At 60.6% G+C, this 20387-nt stretch overlaps 1 protein-coding gene across 3 annotated transcripts; it reads left to right on the top strand.

The window, feature by feature from the left end:
• Positions 1–4697: 4697 nt before the first annotated feature.
• On the top strand, positions 4698–13650 carry ECEL1 (endothelin converting enzyme like 1). 3 transcript variants are annotated; one of them, XM_019629903.1, is made up of 18 exons: positions 4698–4914; positions 6162–7048; positions 7632–7700; positions 7797–7907; positions 7985–8077; positions 8277–8401; positions 9093–9315; positions 9796–9894; positions 10121–10195; positions 10395–10498; positions 10793–10851; positions 10925–10976; positions 11508–11575; positions 11781–11905; positions 12240–12305; positions 12696–12791; positions 13011–13087; positions 13213–13635. In XM_019629903.1, exons 2-18 carry the CDS (start codon positions 6263–6265, stop codon positions 13310–13312), a joined length of 2328 nt encoding a protein of 775 aa, XP_019485448.1. In that variant the 5' UTR covers positions 4698–4914; positions 6162–6262; the 3' UTR covers positions 13313–13635. The 3 variants fall into 3 exon arrangements, with proteins under 3 accessions (XP_019485448.1, XP_019485437.1, XP_019485457.1); XM_019629892.1 differs by lacking the exon at positions 4698–4914 and adding an exon at positions 5052–5161; XM_019629912.1 differs by lacking the exon at positions 4698–4914 and having other exon boundaries at positions 6168–7048; positions 13213–13650.
• The last annotated feature ends 6737 nt before the right edge of the window (positions 13651–20387 follow it).

Raw genomic sequence — 20387 nt, 5'->3', positions numbered from 1 at the left:
GGCAGGCTCCCTTGGGTGGCGTGCCTCGCAGCCATGGGACTATCATGGGATTCTAGAAGCTTGACACGGACCTAAAGGAGGGCAGGAGGAGTGGGGACGCGACACTCAGACAGAGGGGACAGCTTGGACAAATGCACAGAGGTGAGGGTACACCCTTGAGGAGGAGAGATGCTCGGGGGAATGAGCCAGGAAGCTGGAAAGGCGCCTGGGGCCAGACGGAGGCAGCCTCTCAGAAGCCAAGAGGCGTGGTCACAGAGGGTGCTGGCAGGAATGGGCAGGGTGCAGCAGCCTCTGGGTGGGCAAGGGGAAGAGACCCCCTTCCCCCAGTAAGAAAGGGAGGACTAGGGCCAGAACTAAGGGAGGAGAGAGGGGAGGAGAGGGGGAAGCAGGGAGCCTTGCTAAGGCTGAGAAGCCAGGGCTTGGTCCTTACATACCGAAGGCGGAAGAGGAGAAAAGGGGACAGAGGAGCTGGGTCTGGAGTGCGGCAAGCTTCTGGTGCGCGCAGGTACAGGGGGGACCTGGGACCAGAGGGTGGACTTGGGAGCCATGGCCTTGACCTGGCACAGCCGCCAGGGGACGGAGAGGTGGGGTGAGGGTGGGCCCGGAGAGGTGAGAGTCAGGACACCAGGTAAGGCCCCAGGATTTGGAGACCAGGCAGGTGTGGTCAAGACAGCCTAAGTATCCCTCATTCGGGACAGTGGCGCTGAGGACGTCTGCGTGGGAAATGCTGGTGTAGACCTGGGGGCACAAGGCACTAAAAGGTCCCTCTCATGGTGTCCCACTTATTTAGAAAAATAAAGAGCCTGCATGAGTCCAGGTGCTCACCTAAAGCGGGCACAGAGCTCACCTTACCTTGGGGAGGCCTGGAGGAGGACATGAGTGGAGGGCCTTCACGTCCGCCCTTTACATACCTCGGTAGTTTAAATCTTTTCAAACAGGGTTGTATTTACATATTTCTTGTATGAAATAAAAAACTGGTCTAGAGGTTGGTAGGTGACTCCGGAGGAGTCCGTGCCCAGTGGGGATGGAAGGCTACCACAGGGTAGGACAGTAGAAGTTAGGGGGAACAGGGGAGGGGAGGAATGGCCTCCTCTTGTCGTCTGATGGGTCCCAGAGCCAAGGAGAGGTGTGTGTAGATCTGGGAGCCTGGGCAGGTGTGTAGGCGGGGGTGCTGCGCCTGGGGCAAGGCCTGGTCCTGGGGGATACTTCACATGGGGGTTCCGTGAGCCGACCACAGCTGTGTGAGATCGGTCCACGTCTATCAAATGTGTCGTCTGTGCCGGGTTCTGGGCTACGCAGCAGAGTAAGATGCAGGAAGCGTAGTGGGGGCCCAGGGAGGGCAAGTCTGCAGCCTGTGGAGTCATCACCGGACCAGACAGAGAGGCTGACATCCCAAGGAGGGTGAGTGGCAATTGGCCAATGGAAGAGGTGATGAGAGAAGGGTGCTCCAGGCAGCCGGAACTGTAAGTGCTAAGGCCCTGAGGCGTGTGAGAGCCAGCTAAGTTCTGGGAAATGAAAGTAGATCAGAGTGACCAGGAGAAGAGAGAGGCAGGATGTGGGGAGACAGAGGGAGAAGAGCAGAGAAGGTCGTGGAGGAGGCAGTGGCCTTGGGGGCCATGTTAGGTGTGTGAGTTGTACCATGAGGGGTGAGGCGGGCATGCTGGGAGCTGGAGCCCAGTGGGGAAGCCAGGCCGCTGTCTAGGCTGAAGTGGGTATCCCATAGCATTGGGTCCTAGCAGGGGAGCTCAGCCTGGGGTCTGTACAGGTAGACGCTTGAGCCCAGCCCAGTGAGGGCCAGGAAATTGGGAGGAGATGGACCAGGTCAGGGAGCACAAGGGCTGCCCTTGAGGCTAAGAATCTAAATTAAGTAGAGCACAGGGTCCAGCCCTCCCTAGCCCCCTGCCTGGCCAGGAGCAGACCCCCACTGCTCAGGCAGGACTGACAGCACCCCCTCACCAGCTCTGGTCATAGCGACAGGGTAGAATGAAGGCACAGGCTGGATGGGGGAGCATGTGGACCTTTGGAGTCTCCCAGGTCTGCTGTGGGCACCCACATTTCCACTAAGAGCCTGAGTCAGCACCATGGTGGCTGCCTCGTGGCTCTGGCCTTCCCCACCCCCTCCCTGCCACCCTGGCCACTTGGGAGAGTCATTTCATTTCTCAAATTAAAAATCCATTTTGTGCTGTGAATAATAGATGGGCTGAGGCTTGGGAGGCCGGGCAGAAGACAGGGAGCTGGTTGGAAGGATGTTTTTCAGGGCACAGAAGATACCGCAGAACTGACGGTGGTGGGGAGTGGGGGCTGGTTGGGCAGGGCGGAGGCTGGGGGGCATCTCTCAGAGCAGAAGCAGGGCTAGGGGTTCAGCTCCTGAGGGGTTCGAGGTCTGCGGGCTCAAGCAGTAAGTGGATGGCCCAGTCTGTCCCCCCTCCGATACCTGCAGGCCCGAGGGGCAGGGAAACACATCTTATCACCTCTGGGCTCCAGGCTGGGCCAAGCCTGGCTCCAGGTTGGCAGCCCGCTTTTGGAGCAAAGCAGTTAGCACCTTATTTGGTGGAAGCTCAATGATAGTGTGAGGACTGCTGTTTCCAGTGGGTAGGGGCTATGCTTGCACCCCCTCCCCAGAGCCCAGATTCCAGCAGGGGTGAGCTGGGATCTGGGGCATGGTCAGGGAAGGGGTACAGGTGAGGGGCTTGGGAGCTGACCAGAACCCCTAACCTCTGTCCTTTGCACCCTCAAGGCCTCCTCTCTCCGAGGCAGCTCTGGCAGACATCCCCTCACTCCTGCTGCTCCATCGCCCAAGCTGGGCACACTTTGGCCTCGCTCAGGGTCGGCCGGCACTGGCTGAGCACTGCTGCTGTGTCCTGTCATTCTCTTGCTCCTGGAAGTGGGGGGGTCACCTTGACAATGGAGGAGGATGGCAGAGTGCTGGAAGCCTCAAAAAAAGAGTGAGGGGGCTCCACTCACCTCTACTCAGCTCCCCGTTCTGAGAAGGGGCGGAGGACCAAAGGAGGCAGGGCCTGGTCACTCTTATTGGTGGGTACTAGTGCCACTAGGACAGAGTGGTCATGGGCCCAATCCCCAGTCTACACTGGGGGCTGGCTGCTGAGCTCAGGGCTGGGGCTGGGTGTGGGGGATGAGGTGCTACGCAGAGCCAGGGAGTTGGAGCAAGGCCCGCAGGCAGGGCGGCCTGGCTGGGAGCTGGGAGGTGGCCATGGCAGCTGAGTCTGGGAGAGGGACGGCCAGAAGGAGGTTCCGGGGGTGACCTGGGAGGAAGGAGGAGCCGAGGGCCTGAGCCCCCCACCCGTCCCCAGGTGGCTGGGACCACAGGATCCCCGGGGAGGCACGTTTGCCTTTTCCTCTTTCTGTCGAAAGAGTCGGCTCCCTGAGACAATACCCATTTTTATATTTCTTGGAAATTTCACAGCATTCATTTCAGGGAAAATAAAAGCTGTCATTGCTGGAGAAATGATACCAATCAGGGCCTGAAAAAGGCTGGAAAATTATCCTCCTGGAGACGAAACATTGAGGGAAAAATGCAGATTAAAAGCACAAAGAGCCACTTTGCCACCGCCCTGCCCTCCCCTCCCCCCTTATGGAATCACCACATTTTACATAATTCCACCTCCTCTCGGTAGAATTAATCGGACCCAAGAAGAACGCAAGGGGCTGAGGAGGTCCCTGACATCTCAGGGGTGGAGGCAGACAGTATCCAGGGGAGCGGCTTAGAGATGGACAAGTGGACAGATTCAGGATGGGTAGAATGGGGGTGGAGGTGGCCGCTCTGGCCCAGGGGCCCCGTGACTGGAGTGATGAGCGGCCCCAGGGAGGTGACAGGGTGATGGGTCCTTGGAGTTCCTGCCTTATCATGGTTTTTATCAGATGGGGCTCCATGGCAGTCTTGAGCTGTCAGATATTGTTAAGGCCAGTCCTACAGGCTGGAATCGGCAGTCTTGGAAGTGCTGGTGCTTTGTGGGGTCCCCTGCTAGGGACACCAGAAGCAGAGGGCATGGGCAGGGCAGAGAAAGCAGAGGCTCTAGAAACAGGAGCAGTCATCCGAGAAGCCCCAAGTTCCCCGCATCCCACATGGGCCAGTGGGTACTCTGGTGAGGCAGGCGGACATGGGCCCTGACTTAGTGGCTGGGAGCCGTGGGAGGGAGGTCCCACATTAAAAAACAAGTTGTAGGGGAAGAAGGTAGTGAGCGGGTACATTCAGAGTGCCCCACACCTAGCCTGCCCTCCCACCAGTCCACTTCCCAGGACCTGCGTGAGGGCTGGGGCTGCTGGGCAGAGCAGGCAGGCTGCCTCCCTTCCTGCCTCCAGCAGCAGGGCTCTTATGACGGTCCAGTCCTTTTCTTCCTCTCTGCGCAGGGGCTTCCTGAGCAGTGCCAAGGCCAGTTAAGGTTTGGGGAAGGGGTAGAGTCTGAGCCCTGAGGCCCCCTTCCTGCAGCAGCCTCCAGGGCCTTTCCCTCCACTAGGGGTTGGGTGAGGGTTGCACGGCCAACCAAACCCCAGACATCGTCGGGGAAGGGCTGGGATGAGCAGGGGCTGAAGGGGAGGACCAGGAAGTGCCCTTGTTGAAGGCCGCTCTTTGGCCGGGTCTGTGCCAGGCGGGTACAGGCACATCCGGCAGCTTTTAGGGAAGTCCTCCTCCGGCAGTGCTCCAAGCCTATGGGCTCTGCTGGGACGGCCCACGCGCCTCCTCGTTTCCAGCCTGAGCCCCTTTTCAGCCGGCTGGTAGGGAGCCCCGAGCGGAGGCATGGGATTGGAGGGGACCCCTCCCCAGGAGTAGCAGACGCCCTCACTCTTCCCGGGACGCGGCTGGACCTGAAATCCCCGAGCCCGGAGCTGGTGCGACCCTCGGGTGCGCGTCCCCAAAGCCGCCGTCCTCGCCCCGAGCTGCCACCGGGCTGACAGGTAGCCGGGATGGAGGCAGGAAGAAGGGGGGGGGGCGCGGGGGGCGAGCGGAGGAGGGTGGAGCCGCCGGCGCGCCCCCTCCCTCGGGGCCGGCGGGCGGCGCGGCGCGGCGCGGCGGCAGTGGAGGCGGCCGGCGCACGGAGAGCGGCCGCCTGCTCGGCTCCAGCTCCGGCTCCGGCTCCGGCTCCGGCTCGGGCTTGTGCTCGACCGGATCTGTTCCTGCTCCGCCCGGGCACGCCGCTGCCGGGTAAGTGGCACCCGATTCCTGGGTCCTCTGCTGCCGCCACTGCCCTCGCAGCCACCGCCGCCGCCGCGCGGAGCCTCTAGGCTTTGTCTGCGTCCTCGCGGCTCCAGCTCCGGCTCCGCTTGCGGCCCCCGGGCTTGGCTCGCCTGCTCCGCGGACTGTGCGGCGCGGCGCGGCGCGGCGCGGCGCGGCGCGGGGGGCTCAGCGCCCAGAGCTCTGGGCGCGCAGGGCCGAGCCCTCCGCACCAGGGGGGAAACTTCGCCTAAGTTTGGGTTCCAGGGAGAACCTGTTGAAGCCGAAAGTAGCCAAGGGCTGGGACGGAGAAGCAGCGGACGGGACTGGGTCCAGTTTTTTAGGGCCGTCGGGGGGTTCCCCCTCATCCTGGGCTGGACCGCGCGTATCGCTTGGAAAAGGGACTCATGGGCATTCTAGCTATTGAACAGGCGTCAGGGCTGGGGATGGCCCCTGCTGACATCCAAGAGGACAAAGTTTGGTTCTTCAGCCGCTTTCTTGAGCGTCTAGTCCCAGTGCGGGGGGAGCTGAAGGCGGCTTCAGGGTCCGCATAGGCGCGCCTCTAACCGCACCTCCTTTCTCCAGCCTCCGCTTTTCTTCTCGCCGACCTGGCCTTGGCTGTCGCAGGTCGTGGACAAGAAAGGCAAAGTGAAGAGAAACAGCCTTTCATTAAGGCCTATTACGTGCCAGGCCCTGTGCCGGGTGCTCCTTGCTTTCTGTCCGGGGCCTCCCAAATCTGCTGCAGCCATAGGTGTGCAGGGAAGGAGGAGTCAGGTTAAAAGATGCTACTGTGCTTGCGGGAGGTGGTGGCCACTCTGAGCCTGCCCCTTCCCTCATTCTCCCAGTGGCGCGGGGAGGCCAGGCCTCAGGCCTGCTCGCTGTTGAAATCTTGGGGTGGCCTCCAGCCTCTGGCCTGCACCCCTCTTCGTCGTGCTTGTGGGCCCCATCGGGCCCCAGTGCCTCTCTGAGCCTGCGTCTACCCTTCCTGCAGCTGCGTTCTGGGGACCATGTGGAATCCCGCCAGGAGGCCGGCGGCTGGGCACATCCTGTAGCCCAGATCGCCAAGGACTGCGCCGCGGCGCCCGCGGCGCCATGGAGGCCCCGTATTCGATGACAGCGCACTACGACGAGTTCCAGGAGGTCAAGTACGTGAGCCGGTGCGGCACCGGGGGCGCGCGCGGGGCCTCGCTGCCCCCTGGCTTTCCGCTGGGCGCTGGGCGCGGCGCCACCGGGGCCCGGGCCGGGCTACCACGCTGGAACCGGCGCGAGGTGTGCCTGCTGTCGGGGCTGGTGTTTGCCGCCGGCCTCTGCGCCATCCTGGCCGCCATGCTGGCGCTCAAGTACCTGGGCCCGGGCGCGGCGGGAGGCAGCGCCTGCTCCGAGGGCTGCCCTGAACGCAAGGCCTTCGCGCGCGCCGCCCGCTTCCTGGCCGCCAACCTGGACGCCAGCATAGACCCTTGCCAAGATTTCTATTCCTTCGCGTGCGGTGGCTGGCTGCGGCGCCACGCCATCCCCGACGACAAGCTCACCTATGGCACCATCGCGGCCATCGGCGAGCAAAACGAGGAGCGCCTGCGGCGCCTTTTGGCGAGACCCGGAGGTGGGCCCGGCGGCGCGGCCCAGCGCAAGGTGCGCGCCTTCTTCCGCTCGTGCCTCGATATGCGGGAGATCGAGAGGCTCGGGCCGAGGCCCATGCTCGAGGTCATCGAGGACTGTGGGGGGTGGGACCTGGGCGGCGGCGCCGAGGGCCCCGGGGCCGCGGCGCGCTGGGACCTTAACCGGTTGCTGTACAAGGCGCAGGGCGTGTATAGTGCCGCCGCGCTCTTCTCGCTCACGGTGAGCCTGGACGACAGGAACTCTTCACGCTACGTCATCCGTGTGAGTGTGTGTCCCCCACCCCCATTCCCAGCACCCCGCCAGCGGCCAGGGACTCGGGTCACACGGCCCCGGCATCCCGGCGACCGGTGCATCCCGGCGACGGGGGCAGAAGGGGAAGGGAGAGGAAAGGAGGGGAGCGCGCGCTGGCAGAGCTCGGGAGGAGGGCGCAAGTAATTTCCCTCGAGTAATTGCGGTGTTTAGCGGAGCCGCGGGAGCTGCAATTTCCCAGCCCTCTGGCAGGCGGTGAGAGCACGGAGGGAGGTGTGTGCCCTTGAGCCCTGTGGAGCTGGGGCAGGTCAGAATGCCGGGGCCCCAACTGTCAGTGAGGCCCCCCGAGTGCCCCTCACAGGTGGGGAAAGTGAAGGCTTACAGGAGGAAGGATGGGCGGCGGGGGACGGGGAGACCCCAAGTCATCCCCAGGCTAGGCCTGGATAGAAGGAGGGGCTAGTGTCTTTGTGCTCCTGGGGCTGTGACAATGGATGTCTTGCACGTCCTTTGTTTGGGCATTTGAATGGGAATTCAGTCTGTTTGCCTGAACCTGGGTTGTTGACCTCTGATCTGTGACTCCCACCTCTCTCCCCAGATCGACCAGGATGGGCTCACCCTGCCAGAGAGGACCCTGTACTTAGCTCAGGATGAGGAGAGTGAGAAGGTGTGGGGGCATGGGGTGGGGTTGCAGGGAAGGCCTGGGGCACCAGGAGGAGTGGACCAGGGCCCAGCACTGACCCCTGCCCTTGTCCCGGCGCAGATCCTGGCGGCATACCGGGTTTTCATGGAGCGCCTGCTCAGCCTCCTGGGTGCGGACGCTGTGGAGCAGAAGGCCCAGGAGATCCTGCAGCTGGAGCAGCAGCTGGCCAATGTGAGCAGGGGAACTGCCGTGGGCTGGGGGGAGGGCACCACTGGGCAGTGCTGGGTCAACTATGATCCCCACCCCAGATCACAGTGTCAGAGTATGATGACCTCCGGCGAGATGTCAGCTCCACGTATAACAAGGTGACACTGGGACAGCTCCAGAAGATCACCCCCCACGTGAGTGTGGCCTGACCCTGGTGGGGAAAGTGCTGATCTTAGAACTCCTGGGTCATCCTTTCCCCAGGACTGGTGTTTGCCACCGGTCCTCTTGTCCTCATGAGCCCCATGGCCTCTTGTTGCCTCTCCCTGACCCCCTCCCTCTCTTCTGTGGTCCCTGCCACACCCAGCCCCACTGTCCCCATCTGTGGCCCCATAGCTTCGGTGGAAGTGGCTACTGGACCAGATCTTCCAGGAGGACTTCTCAGAGGACGAGGAGGTGGTGCTGCTGGCCACAGACTATATGCAGCAAGTGTCCCAGCTTATCCGCTCCACACCCCACAGGTACAGTTGTCGGTCACCCACCCCAAGCCCCTCCCCTGTGCCTCAGACCTAGCTGCTTGGTGAGCTTTGAATTCCCACCTCCACGTCTGTCCAGGAGCCACAGTGGGGAGGCAAGTGAGGAGCCCTGGAGTCGGAGTCCTTACCCCTAGGCTCGGACGTGCTTCTCCCACCTAGTCTATGGGACCCTGAGCAGGGCTTTGAGCTTCCTGAGCTGCAGCTTCCTCATCTGGGAATACTGAGGCTTGAGTGGGTCTGGATGTCAGAAAGGGCAAGTGTGGCCGTAGCTCCGCCACCCTAGGGACACCTCGGGGAAAGCCTCCCTCGTCTGCCCACCTTGGGGAGGAGCAGAGGCCTCTCAAGGCCAGCTCTGAGGCAGTCACCGGAAGTGCCCACTCTCCCACTCCACAGCAAATCAGAGAACAGTGCTGGCCCGTGACCCATCAGCGTCAGGTGCTCTGCTCAGTGGTGTGTCCAGAGGTGTGTCCTGCCGTGTGTGGACCCAGCCCTTTCCCCTGGCTAGGGCTCGGGCCTCTCCAGGTTCTGCCTCCGTGTGCCTGGAATGACCCTCACTCTTGTGGGGTGCTAGGTCCAACCTCAGGCTTGGGGGTACGGGGTGGGGCAGGGCGGTGCCCTCGGGTGGTGCATGCACGCGAGCCCATCTGGACACCCAGCTGCTTCACCTGGCCCTCAGGATCCTGCACAACTACCTGGTATGGCGCGTGGTGGTGGTCCTGAGTGAGCACCTGTCACCACCATTTCGAGAGGCACTGCATGAGCTGGCACGCGAGATGGAGGGCAGCGACAAGCCACAGGAGCTGGCCCGTGTCTGCCTGGGCCAAACCAACCGCCACTTCGGCATGGCGCTTGGCGCCCTGTTTGTACATGAGCACTTCTCGGCTGCCAGCAAGGCCAAGGTCAGCCTGCCCTGGGCTTGGGGGTGGGGGTGCAGGTGCTGAGCGGGGCATGGAACCCTCACATGGCCTTGGTGTGAGGATGGGGAGCCCCACACATCCCCTTGCCCCCAGGGGCAGCAGGCTCAGCTTAGGGCTCCACCCTCTCTGAGACTCCAGGCTGCTTTCACCAGGCCTCCTCCCCCAGGAAGTCTACCTAGTCTGCCAGCCACCAGAGGTCCTACCTACCAAGTTCCTGCCCACCCTTCTCTGCCATACTCAGTACTCATCGCCTTAAGAACATATGTGATCGCTGCTAGGGCAGTTTGCCCCTTTCCAGACTGAGCTTTTTGTCGGGTTCAAGGCCTGGATCCCCACCTCCAAGGTCTCCCCTTGGTGCTCAGCACCAAGCCCTGATCTTAGGAAGTGGTGCTGAATGATTAGGGGGAACCCCTCGTGCCAGGTGCTGGGGGCCCAGAGCTCAGCCTTGAACCCGGCTGACAGGTGCAGCAGCTGGTGGAAGACATCAAGCACATCTTGGGCCAGCGCCTGGAGGAGCTGGACTGGATGGATGCCGAGACGAAGGCGGCCGCGCGCGCCAAGGTGAAGTGGGCCCCTCTTCCCACTTGTCAGTTCCACACTTACTGAGCATCTACTGCGTGCCAGGTGCTGGGATAACAAAAGAGACAAAAATGTCTTTTGTGGAGTTGGCATCACCTGGCCTGCTCCACCCGCTCCTTGAGCCCCCGGAGCTAGGGCTTTCTTCCTTGGTAGGTGTGGGGCTGTCTCCCGAGGCCGTGGCCCACTCTCACTGCCCTCTTGTTTGCAGCTCCAGTATATGATGGTGATGGTGGGCTACCCAGACATTTTGCTCAAACCCGAGGCCGTGGACAAGGAGTATGAGGTGGGCCTGCCCCCCGGCCTGTTCCTGCCCAGCCTGGGTTTCGCCAGGCCTCTGGCCAAGACCCCTAGGGAGCCCACCACCACCACAGAGAAGGAACCACAGCCCTCAGCTGATGGACCTTGGGGGGCACGCGGCCTGCCTGGCACTGGTTTGGTCCTGCCTCTGGCCTGCCACTGAATGCTACCCATCCCCCGTGCAGTTTGAGGTCCACGAGAAGACCTACTTCAAGAACATCTTAAACAGCATCCGCTTCAGCATCCAGCTCTCAGTCAAGAAGATCCGGCAGGAAGTGGACAAGTCCACGTGGGTGCCTGGCCCAGAGCTGGGGGGGCGAGGGGGTGTCATGGGAGAGGGCACCTTACCAAAGCCTGGAAGCTGGTGGAGCAAACCGTCTCCCGCTATGCTGGTGCGGGGGACACAGGGCCTACGCAGGCCATGGGTGGGGGCTATCAGGGTTGGGGCTCAGCCTGGGGGAGGCCCAGGACATGGCTGCAGGCTAGGCCAGCAATGCAGCCTTCAAGAAGGAGGCTAGGAGGTGGGGGTCGTGGGGGAGGCGTTCTCCCCGCCCCCCTCGCTGACCTCAGCCTTTCTCCACAGTTGGCTGCTCCCCCCACAGGCACTTAATGCTTACTATCTACCCAACAAGAACCAAATGGGTAAGGGACTTGTCCGGACAAGGGCGGGGTCTGGAGGTGGGCAGGTCTCCTGCTGACCACACCTCCCTTGTAGTGTTCCCCGCTGGTATCCTGCAGCCCACGCTGTATGACCCTGAGTTTCCACAGTGAGTACAGAACCTGGCCTTATCTGCAGGGTGGGTGGGGGCTGCTCAGACTGCCCCCTATGTGGGCTGGGCCCAAGGGCCATGACATCTCCAGGCCCAGGGTCCCTTCATCCTTGATTATTTAGAGAAATGTGTAGGGTTTTTTTTTCTTTTTAATGTCCTGAGCCCCCCCCCCCACCCCTGCCCTTACCTGGTTTGAGATTTCATTAGGTGTTTTAAAAGTAGAACAACCCTAGTGATGAGGAAAAGGGCCAAATCCCATGTGGGGTGCCTCAGTTTCCCTCCAACACTGTTCCCACCCCCACCTCAGCTCTGTTAGATGTTATTTCCTAAAAGGCAGCTGCACAGGTGTCATTGGCCCCTTTTACGGACCCCATGAGGAAGCTGAGGCAGGATTCCCCGAGGACCGTGCAGACACCATTATGGTCTCCCTGGGTCACCTCGTGGCCTGGGCGGGGCCTGCCGGGGCCTGGGCAGCAGCACGAGGCTCTCAGAGGCGGGTGGTGCCTGATGCTGCTGCTGTGGGCCCAGGTCTCTGAACTACGGGGGCATTGGCACCATCATCGGGCATGAGCTGACCCATGGCTACGACGACTGGGGTGAGGCCTGGGGGTGGGCGGCCTGATGGGGGTGGGGGAGGGGAGGACAGCCAGTAGGGGAACAGGGTGGTGATGGGCTGACTGAGGCCCCACAGAACCCCTCTGTCCTTGTTGTCTGGTGGGGTGGGGTGGTGGAAGGACTTGGTGCTCAGCCCAGGCTCTAGGGATGAGGGTCGGTCTCAGCCCACGCTGCCCATTGCCACAGGGGGCCAGTACGACCGCTCGGGCAACCTGCTGCACTGGTGGACCGAGGCCTCCTACAGCCGCTTCCTGCACAAGGCTGAGTGCATCGTCCACCTCTATGACAACTTCACTGTCTACAACCAGCGGGTGAGACGCCTCTGAGGCCTGGCTGGGCACAGACCAGGAGTATGCACGCCCACGTGCACACGTGTGTGCCTGAACAAACCCCATGCCAGGTCCCTGCACACACGCCCAGGGTTGCACGCACACTCACACAGCCATGGACGAGCTCACACAGACTCACAAGGGCCACAGGGCACAAAGGGATTGGAGTCTCACCCAAACCCTTTGGGAAAGGACGGGGTGGGCAGCGGGGTGGTGGCAGGGGCCCGTGGTGGCAGGCGCCCAGGGTGGCAAGGCCTGGGGAGGTCAGTGGGCCCCCTGCATCACCCCCACCCCCAAACTCTTCCCTTCTCGGCAGGTAAATGGGAAGCATACACTTGGCGAGAACATCGCAGACATGGGTGGCCTCAAGCTGGCCTACTATGTGAGCTGCCCCTGCCTAGCTTCCCATCCCTGCTGGGGGAAGGGTGGGGGCTGATGGGGACTCGACCAGAGACGTAGGCCCCCCTGTCTCCCCATCCTGCTGCCCTCTGGCCTAGGAGAAGGGGACCGTGGCAGGCACGAGGTCCACTGGAAAAGGAGGGACTCACAGGCCATGCATTTGGGAGAGGTGGGAGGGCCGCCTGGAGGGGGTGGCACCTGCCTGGGGGTAGCCTTCCTGAGAGGGAGCACAGCTCAGAGAGGGTGGAAGGCAGGCAGCCCGGGCTCAGTGGGGTGGGTGTGTGCAGAGCTGGGCCATGGAGGGGTTGACTGGGTGGCTTTGAGTCCAGTCGCCCCACTGTGGGCACCACAGCTCTGCGCTCTGCACCCTCAGGCTTATCAGAAGTGGGTGCGGGAGCATGGCCCGGAGCACCCACTGCACCGGCTCAAGTACACACACAACCAGCTCTTCTTCATCGCCTTCGCCCAGGTGGGCCGGGTTGGGGCTGAGGGGTGTGGGGGTGAGGGCAGTGGTCCCGAGGGTTCTGATGGGGGCGTCAAGGTCTAGTGTGCTGGGGGTTTTGTGTGTGTGTGTGTGTGTGTGTGTGTGTGTGTGTGTGTGTGTGTCAGGGGGTGTTGCAGGGCTTGGGCAGTGGACACCTGGCCTCGTCTCCTATTCTCCCCCCCTGCACCTCCATCTCGGGCCCAGAATTGGTGCATCAAGCGGCGGTCGCAGTCCATCTACCTGCAAGTGCTGACCGACAAGCACGCACCTGAGCACTACAGGTATGCCCACTTGCCTGCCTGGGCCTCACCCCCTCCCTGAATCTGGGTGGGAGCATGTGTGGGTGGGAAGGCACAGCTGGGGTGTGCTGGGACCCACACTTTGCTGGTCTCTCTTCCCACCGCAGGGTTCTGGGCAGCGTGTCCCAGTTCGAGGAGTTTGGCCGTGCTTTCCATTGTCCCAAGGACTCGCCCATGAACCCCGCCCACAAGTGTTCTGTGTGGTGAGCCTGGCCACTCGCCCGCCAGCCCGCACGCCCCCACCGCCCTGCACGAATCGCCTCCTGCCGGCCACCAGGGCAGGCATGAGCCCGGCACTGGCTCTGGGTGCCATCCGCCTTCCCAGCTCCTCCAGGACCTGCCCCCCACCCCCCGTCACTGTCCCTCATTTCAGGGGGAGTCCAGAGCAGGGATGAGATTGGGCTCCAGGAGGGCATGGGGAAGAGTTGCTGGGGTCCCCAGACTTGGCTCTAGGGAGCCACCCCCTGGCCAGGCTGAACTGTCCAGGCCCCACCTTCGCTGTGTTCTGGCTGCTATGTCTGGTCAATAAAACTGCTGTATTGTCACCTCGGCCTTTTCAGGGGCCCCCAGAACAGGTGGGCTGGAGGGATCCCTCGAGGGGAAGCTCAGGTCCTTAGCACCACTGGCACCCTAGAGACCTTCTTGTCCCCTCCTGGTGGCCTTGGCCGGGCTGCCTGTTTTGCCTTCCCGGGCTTCTCTGTCTGTTCCACCAACCACCCATTCCTCCCTCCCCCCGAGGCTCCTGCTCAGTTCTGGGGGTGCCCCAGACCAGCCTGGGGCGTGCCCAAAACCCCAGCCCATCGGCCTGTACTCCAGTGTGATGCTGGACGCAAGTGCCCTGAAAGTCCCGAGTGGTGCCTCACCGTCCTCCCAGGAGGAGTTTCTGCAGGGTCCCTCAGCCCGTCAGTGACCCCTGGCCTTGGGGAACCCTGACTCACTCACATAGAGGCAGCCTCTCCAGCCTGGAATGGGAGGGGGTGGAGGAAGTGTAGCTTGTCATGGGTGGGAGGGAGGGAGCTGGGGACTGGCCTACGGGGCAGCCCTCCTGGGGCCTCCCTGGCATCTGCTGTGATGGGGGCAGCTGGCCGCCTGCCCTTCCTGCTCGGGTCTGGTTCTCTTACCTCAGGGGTGGCCTAGAGGGGCCATCCCCTCCCTGGTCGCTCCCTGGTGTGCTGTCCCGTCTCCCTGAGATCCCCTTGCCAGCCCAGTTCCTGTCATTATGCTCAGAGAATGTCTGTCCCCTCCCAGCCTTGGAATGAGGTTTAAAAAGTCGGTTATCTGACCCTCGGCACACCAGCCTCCGGGAGTGAGGTTGAGCCCGAGTGGAGTGGAGTGGGGAAGGCTCCCAGAGAAGAGGCAAGGCCTGGTGGGAGGGGCCAAGTTCCCCTTGGGCATGGGCTCTTCTTGGGGGAGACTGCAGAGGCCACATAATCAGCCCAGGGCGCGGAGCCCTGCTCAGGACTGCCTTTCAGGTGGAGTGGGGCCGGCAGGGGTCAGAACCATGTGGAGGTGCTGATACGGACCCGCCTTGGTGTCCCCTACAAACCCCTTTCCCCTGGGCTAGGCACATACATGTCACTGCCCTCGGGCAGCTGGGGCTGGACAGTCCTCTGCCTGCCTCAACCGGCCACCCACCTGGGTAGGGCCTGGTGTCTGGGACCCTCCACACCCCAGGCCTCACACTGACCCTCTGGCCTGGGGTCCTGGCTAGAATTGGGCTCCCCAGGCCCAGCCCTCTTGCCACCACCCTGGGCTCCCCAAGTTCCCCAGTTCTACCCAAGACCCATCCCTCTTGTCTCCCTGCCGGCTTAGGGCCGGCCTTGGGGCTGGGGCTGTGGGGTGGGCCTCCAGAGGCCTGACAAGGTCGCTTCTGCTCTACCGCGGGGAGTACCGCGAAGCCTGGATGCCCCCCTCCTCCTGTCTGTGCCCAGCTGAGGGACCCGCTGGGCAACGGGCATGTGGGGAAGGGGGGCCCTGGGGCCCTGGGAGAGGACACAAGGTTCCTGGCCGCCTGGAGGCTGGTTCCAAGTTGGAGCCCAGGAAGCCCCAAGAGCCTCCGCTGGCAGCTGGGGGCCTGACACCCAGTGTGTGCCTTAGCCGGGGAGCGCCCGCCCTCCTGGCAGGGTTGTGGCCCAACAGGCCATGAGGCCACTGGAGACCCCTCAGCCTGACAGAGCCCCACTGGGCTCAGTGGCAGTGTTGCTGCTACCCAGGGTTTTGGGGGTCCCCACGCCCCTTTGGGGAGAAAGGAGGGAGACCAGAGGGTCAGAGGGAGCAAAGCCAAGGATGTCCCAAGAACAGAGTCCTGATGCTTAGAGATCGTGACATTCAGACATGGCTATAGAGCTCAGAGCCATGGAGTCGCCCAGCAGGACAGGTGTGACATTGGATGTCATCCACTGGTTCCTAGACTGATTTTCCACACAGACCCTAAGAACATCCTCACTGCACGTCAGTGAGGCGGATGGAGCAACAAGGAAAGCCCCTTTAGCAGGTGGGGAAACTTAGGCGGGTCATGGGCCTTTTCCAAGGTCACACTCATGTGTCAGCTGAGGGGCGAGTCTTGGCTGCCAAGTCCTCAAGCGCCAGGTGTCCATGCTACACTTAGCGTCAGCTCTCAACATCTCATGTTAGGAAACGTGCCCATAGCATAGATACCGGCCATTTCATTGTCTGCCAGGCCCTGTACTAGCAGCCGCCCTGAGGATTAGCTGACTGATTCTGCTGGGGTAGAGGAAGTGAGCGAACAGCACCGCTGCCCACTGGGCCTCAGTTTCCCTTGTGCTAAGTGAGGAGCATGAGCACAGCAGGGAAGGCCCTTCCCATGGTGAGTGAGTCTAGAAAATGCCTGGGGCGGATTGCTGTAGGCTGGCTCCATCTATCTCCTCGAAGGCAGGCTCCCCCACACAGCAGACAGAAAGCAACCTTCGGCTAAGCATTTAATAGCAGGGAAATAAAGGGGCTCAGGATGGTTTACAACTGCACCTGAGCTTCCAGGCCTCCACCTGTGTGCCTGTATGCAAGTGGGGAGGGCCTCACGGGTCCCCACCTCTGCCCTGGGTCCTGGTTCAGCCATCCATAGCTTTGAGCCCAGGGGTCACTGCTGGGGGACCTTGGCAAATGATTAAGTCTCAGAGGACCTGGGGATGCATGTGAGAGGTGCACTCGCCTATGGTCGATCAAGGTGAACCCCCACACTTGCCTAACTCTGAGTCCTCAGTGTCAGGGATCCTGGGGCCACCCTCAACTGGGATGTCCTGTGCGTATGAGCTCTGTGTAGATTCAGAAAGGACTTGAAGTAAAACAGAAAGGTGGGCTTGTGCCCAAGCTTCCCTGACCAGGATCTCAGATGAGATGTGGGTGTCGGTGGCTTGGGATTTGTGGGGCACCCAGGAATAGGCTCAGGGTGCCACTGAGCATCACTGAGCCCCAGGATTTTTTAACCAGTGTGGTGCAGCCCAGACTCAAGTTTATGCCATCCCATTTGGTTGTTTCTATGCTGACCAGATGGCCAGCCCCCTGGGAGTCCCAAGTACCCCAGCTTATGAGGCACCATCAACGTAATATTTTTAAAGGGCTTGAGCCTCTATTCCAAATATGGTGGGAAGCTCAGGGTCCACTATATGCAAATACCTCTGGGGGTGGATTCTCAGGGTGTTTGGCTTTCTCCTCACCCCCTGCCTCCTCGGGTAAGCTGACTTTTTCCCACCCCCATGTTCCCCATACTGGGCAGCACCCCATTACTTCCTTCCCCAGGGACCACCCACACAGGACTGGGTGGAGTCACAGACTCTGCTGGAGATTTTGGGTGCCGAAGGGGGGATGGCCCGTCCAGCTGCCTCCTCTCTTTTCTTTGCCTCCTCTCTTTTCTCCCCTTTCTGGCCTCCTCCTCACTCCTCCCCTAAACTGGCTTGAGAAGCCCACTTTTTCTTGGCTTATTAAAAAGAGCAATTTCCCCTCCCCCTGCCGGCCCCAGCCTTGTCCAGAGCCTGAGCCCTGCCTGACCCCCCATCAGGCTGTCCCTCTGGGCCACCCTGCAGCAGGACAGGGCAGCTGGCAGGGTTTGAGAGTTCAGCTCCCCTTCCCCCGTCCCCGTAGCCTCTGCAGGAGCCAGGCTGCCGAGGAGGGGCTGATCATTACAGATGTGAATTTCACCACCTCCCACCCCTCACAGGACTGCGGGACTGGGAAGCAGAGGGGGCTACGATCCATTTTTGTTTAAATGATGTTTCCCCTTCCCGCTCACCTTCCATCAGCACCCCAGACCGCTTAGGCTTTGGAACCAGGAAGCCCTCCCAGGCCTTGCTTACTGCAGCTGACCACTAGCGGTCCTTGGGAGAACTTGATTGAGAAACATGTAGGCCACCGAGTGTGAGCTGCTATTTGTAATTCCTTCATGCACTTATCGAAGGTTTGAGAACAATAGGAAACTCAGCGCATCCTCCCAAAGGAAGCCCTTGCTCTCTCCCTCATGTTTCACCCGTGGAGTCCACTAGTTTGACGGGACACCTCCGAGCAGGACCTTGGCAGTCATGTACTGCACCCATGTCTAAGGAGCTGCAGCCCTCTGTAGCTCTGTCACTGGGCCACCGGCCTGGCCTGGAAAATTGTCAGGGGAGGGGACTCCCCATCTCCAGGCCCCCTTCCTTTGGGGAAAACTAGGTACACCTTGGCCTGGCCTTTCCTGCAGTCCTTAGAATGAGCTGGACCCCTGCTGTCCTGGTGGGGTCCCTGTCCTATGAGCCCTCTTCCTGTGGCCTGAGGTGGCCACGGACTCCTGTCCCTGTGGACGTGTCCCCGTCCAGGCCCAGAATCTGCCTTTGTCCCAGCTGCAGTTCATATGACATGGGTTGTGGCTCGTCTTGGGGCCTCCTCATCTGCCTGGGTTAGGGGTTGTCGGCCCTCATTCGTTTACAGCCTGCTTTTGAGAAGCCGTCCCCATGTCTCCTGGCCGTGGTCCCCCAACTGCTATCAGGGTGTGCCTCATTCTGGGTGTGCCTCATTCTGCCCTTTCACCCTTCTGCAGGTGTGGAGAAACCCTTTGACCCCATCGATTCCCCTGGATGCCGCCTCTTCCCCGCCCTCCCTACCACCCCGCACATGTGGGAGGTACCCAGGGGGCTGCCTGGCACATCATCTATCCCTTGGGTCCGGGTTCCTTTGAGCGACTCCTGTGAGCCAGGCCAGTGTCAGCGTGGGCTCATTCGGTCCCAGGGGATGAGGTGGCACCTGACTCCCCAATCTCAGCTGCCACCCAGGACCCAGGAGCCTCTGGCAACAGCTCAGGCTGATTCACTGGGCTGGCAGGCAGCTCAAATCCCCAAGCCACTGTCATATGGTGCTGTGAAGACGCATCTCTCTGTGTCTATACTTTGCATAAATAATAATAAAACTCTCCTACCTTTCTGTGGGACCAAACTGTTGCAGGCGCTGGCAGGGATCTGTGTGGAGGGGTCTAAAAGCTGCTATTTCCCTCTCACCAAGGAGCCCAGGCCCGGAGGGAAGGGGAGAGTGCTGTAGTGGCTGAAAACCAGGAAGTTGCAAATCTGGTGAGCAAAGAAAAGGACAGAACAGGGTGTGGGGTGGGCGGGGTGCTGGATGTCTCCCACTGAGGGCAGAAGGTGGCCTCACACTTTGGGTCCTGGACAGCTGTTTCCTCCTGGAAGAGCAGCTCAGGAGACACGTGACTGGTTCCTGGGACCCGTGCCAAGTACGTCATTGCAGACAGGGCATCCCCAGTGGCAAGGTGATATCAAGAGGAACTCCAGCTACTTTTGTCAGGGCTGCAGCCTGGAGTGTGCACCTGTAGCAAATGCTGGAGCTCTGTTCCGCTGGGGTAAGCAGGCCCTGGGCCACCTGAGATCAGAGGGTGCAACTGAAAATGCTGCCCAGCTTTACACAGGGAGGCAGGGGTTCGGAGAGGCATTCTCAAAGGGGCAACAGCCTGTCACTCAGATGCTGACCAGGACAGGAGACCTGTTTCTGGAACCAGGGGAGATAATGGAGTCAGATGCTAATGTCAGCCCCAAGGTCAGGATGAGGGCACATCTGACATCCCTCTTGTCCCTAGAGCCTGCGAGGCAGTGGGTCTGTGTTTGCCTACCAGGATGCATCCGGTGTCAGCCACCAGAGCCATTCTAGGCTGGGTGCAGGGGTAAGGGCTCAAAGGGATTCCATAAGCAGGGTCTCTGGGTCTAGTGGGGACTGGCTGTGGCACCCTCCAGAGCCCGGTCTGAGCTTTGCATGGGGAGTTGTTAGGCTTGAGAGTCTGTCAGGGCCCAAGCACCTCTGATCTTCCATGGGGATCTCAGGGGGTTTGGCCAAAGGGACAGTGGGCCTTCCTGAGCACCTGTTGTGCCCTGGGCTCTCCCATGCTTCTCATTTGCAGCCTTGACACAAACCTTTGCAGGGGGCGTGCTAGACGGGGATCAGTGCTGTGGGGAGCTACATGTTTAAAATGTAGCTCCACGCTGGCACCTTCACTTCATCAGCCCGGCACCCACCCCACATGGTTCTCAGGTGTCTTGGAGGAAGAGAATGTGGGTGCCACAGGCAAGTGGCTGGCACAGCACCCCCTTCCCCATTTGCTCACTTTCAGTGGATTGTGATATATTAGACTTTAGTGCATCTGGCTACGTGGATTGACGGATTCTACAATCTAGTTTTAAACAAAAGTAATCCTCCAAAACGATCAGGTGGCTTACAAAATAATCCTGTAAAGAAACTGCAGGTAATACCAAGAACCCACACCAGGTGAACAAGTACAGAAGTGGCAGCTGAGACATGTCCTCCCTCCTGCGTGCTTATCATCACCCATGGTACAGATCTGATGAGAAATTAGCCTCAAATATAACGGGAGTGCCAAAAAAAAATGTATACACATTTTAAGAAAGGAAAAAACTGTATTAAAATTGTAATACTCAACATATACTGATAACAAAAGATGAAAAAAAGTTATGTGTACACATTTTTTTGGCACCCCCGGTATATATAAAAATAAGTAAACAAAACTAAACGGTTTGAAGGACCCCGCCCCCATCATCACTGGTGAAGCTTGCCCTTGGTGTTTTGTGCCTTGAGATATTAGTCAGTGACAGCATGGAATCCTTATGGTTAGCAAGGCATTTTAAAAGTGAGCTTTCAGAGCATGAAGACAAACCCCTACAATTTTTCCCAGTGATGTTTCAAGTTATGTGCTGTTCACCCAGTACTCTATGATCTTTCCCTAAGCAATGATAAATATTTGGAAAGCTCTTTTAAAGTTTCTTGCATAATAACAGAA

This window comes from Hipposideros armiger, unplaced genomic scaffold (genome assembly GCF_001890085.2).
Source record: "Hipposideros armiger isolate ML-2016 unplaced genomic scaffold, ASM189008v1 scaffold_17, whole genome shotgun sequence".
Classification (NCBI taxonomy): domain Eukaryota; kingdom Metazoa; phylum Chordata; class Mammalia; order Chiroptera; family Hipposideridae; genus Hipposideros; species Hipposideros armiger.
The sequence above is the reverse complement of the archived record's forward strand: the minus strand, read 5'-3'. Positions and strand labels throughout refer to the sequence as shown.